Source organism: Cupressus sempervirens, chromosome 1, assembly GCF_028749045.1.
Source record: "Cupressus sempervirens isolate cs-2001-9-10 chromosome 1, ASM2874904v1, whole genome shotgun sequence".
NCBI classification, from domain to species: domain Eukaryota; kingdom Viridiplantae; phylum Streptophyta; class Pinopsida; order Cupressales; family Cupressaceae; genus Cupressus; species Cupressus sempervirens.
Window position 1 is genome coordinate 835322320 of NC_143118.1, and position 2279 is coordinate 835324598.

The 2279-nt window shown below is 43.7% G+C and overlaps 1 protein-coding gene across 1 annotated transcript; it reads right to left on the reverse strand.

Annotated features, from left to right (window-relative positions):
• Nucleotides 1-248: 248 nt before the first annotated feature.
• Nucleotides 249-2074, reverse strand: LOC149580446 (uncharacterized). The gene is made up of 3 exons (XM_089804607.1): nt 1442-2074; nt 898-1148; nt 249-780 (listed from the first exon to the last, which is right to left on the reverse strand). Exons 1-3 carry the CDS (start codon nt 2072-2074, stop codon nt 249-251), a joined length of 1416 nt encoding a protein of 471 aa, XP_089660733.1.
• Nucleotides 2075-2279: the final 205 nt, after the last annotated feature.

Consider the following 2279-nt stretch of genomic DNA (forward strand, 5'->3'; position numbering starts at 1 on the left):
CAAGAATAATTATTCCAAACCTTCTTCCACAAGTGAACTTTAGCTGGACCATAAAGGTTCCTGTCAAGAACAACATAGCCCTAAGCCACAGAGAATTTGCCCTTTGGACTAGGACTCCAAGACAAAACATCCCTCCCCTTGAGGGAGCTACACAACCTATCCTCCAGTACATGAGAAAGAAGAGCACGGTCCTCTTTAGAGCCTCCAGTAGACCACTCTTGAGAATCCTTCTAGCAAGTCACCTCCACCTAACCCAAATACTTGACAATTTTAAAGTGCTCCACCTTAAACCAGCCAACATTAGTAAAAGCATGACAAAGAGGCTGAAGCTGGGGAAAGCAAGAGAGCATGGGCGGGTGACCATCCCAAGAATCATGCCAAAATCGAGCATCCAATCCACTATTACAAATCCAAAATAGATCTTCCTTAATTAGTTGGGCTTCCTTCTTAAGAGTATTCCAAACACAAGAACCCTTCCCCACCAAAGCAAGATGCAGCACATCTGAGATATCAACTCCAGGAAAATACTTGTGAGTAAGAATCTTGGCCCAATCTAAATGCTGATTATTGCACCATCTCCAATACAACTTAGCAGCCAAGGCCATGACAACAAGTGCCATAGACCTGAGACCAAGGCCCCCAGCATGTTTTGGCCTGCAAACATGCTCCCACTTAACCAAGCTCCACTTTGATGAGAGAAGGGTTCTCGCCCAAAGAAACTGTCGGGAAAGAGCATCAAAATCCTTCACAAAGGTGGCAGGGGGCACTTGCACACAACACCTATAAATAGGGAGAGACTGCACCACAGTCTTTAGAAGAACCACTCTCCCAGCAGAAGAAAGCCACCTGTAACTCCAATGGTTGACCTTACTCTAGAACTTATCCAAGATCCCCTACCAATACACCCTATACTGAGATCCCAGTGCCAAAGGGACCCCAAGGTATATCAGGGGAAGTGAACCAATCTGAAATCTAAGGATCCTAGCAATCCTGTTTTGAATAGACTGAGGGGTATTGAAGAAGTAAATGGAAGATTTGTCATCATTGATACATTGTCCTGAAGCCTTCAAATAGATGTCTAGGGATTGCTTGAAGTTCACAGCTTCACTCACTCTGGCAATGCCCATCAACGCAGTATCATCCACAAACTAAAGGTGAGAATAGGAAGGGATAGAGTCATCCCCAACTCCAGCCTTGAATAAGACCCCGCTTCACTTGAGACTTGATAAATCTTCCAAGACCCTTTGCCATGATAATAAATAAATAAGGAGATAAGGGGTCCCCTTGCCGAAGTCCCCGAGAGGCACTAAACAAATCAGATGGTTCCCCATTGACAAGAACTGAGATATGAAGAAGAGGTCACACAACTAAGAATCCAATTCACCCACTCCTCATCAAAACCAAATGCAAAGAGAATGTTCTGTAAGAATTCTCAACTCACCCGATCATAAGCTTTAGCCATGTCAAGCTTCATAAACATAGCCTTCTCCTTAGAGTTAGCCATAGAATGAATAGCTTCCATTGCAACCATAACACCGTCCAAAATTTGTCTTCCTTCAACAAAACCCCCCTGCTCCAGAGAAATTAGAGAACTAAGGAGAGGCTTGAGTCTCTCAGCAATCGGCTCAGTAATAATCTTATAAACAACATTACAAAGTGCAATAGATCTAAATTGAGTTAGCTGATTAGCCCCTTCCTGTTTTGGTATAAGAGCCAAAAAAGTAGAACTCATGGACCTGAGCATCTGTTTGCTCCTATGTGATTCTTGAACCACCTCAAGGAGATCAAATTTTATTATTTCCCAAAACTCCCAAAAGAACTTAATCGAAAACCCATCCGGGCCGGGGGCCTTACCTCTCTTCATGTTAAACACCACTTTTTCCAATTCAAATAGCAAAATAGGACATAAGAGAACCTCATTCATCTCTGCAGAAGCTAGGTGAGGAATGTAATCCAAGATTGCCCTCTCCTCCTCCCTAGCATCAAGATCCTCCTTAAAGAAGAGATCTGAAAAATAGTTGACCGCAGCCTTGGAAATATCAATAGTGGAAGAAAGATGAGCCCCTTCAGGCATGATCAACGAAGAGAAGGAATTCCCCTGTCTATGAGCCTTAACCGAGTTATGAAAGAATGCAATGTTCCTATCCCCCTCTTGAAGCCAGTCAACACGAGATTTTTGCTTCCAAAAGATCTCCTCCCGAAGCTCCCACTCTTCTAATCCTTTTAGGGCCAAGGACTCAGCTCCACTTAGATCAAGGGTCCTCCCTTGATCCCGAATC

Excerpts from the sequence above, each read along its gene's own strand:
- LOC149580446 (XM_089804607.1), bottom strand. The coding sequence starts at position 2,074 with ATGCCTGAAGGGGCTCATCTTTCTTCCACTATTGATATTTCCAAGGCT. Across the intron at positions 1,149-1,441 it reads TGGCTAAAGCTTATGATCGG|TTTGTGGATGATACTGCGTT; the intron begins GTGAGTTGAGAA and ends TCTCACCTTTAG. Across the intron at positions 781-897 it reads TCTCAGTATAGGGTGTATTG|GTGTTGTGTGCAAGTGCCCC; the intron begins GTAGGGGATCTT and ends CCCTATTTATAG.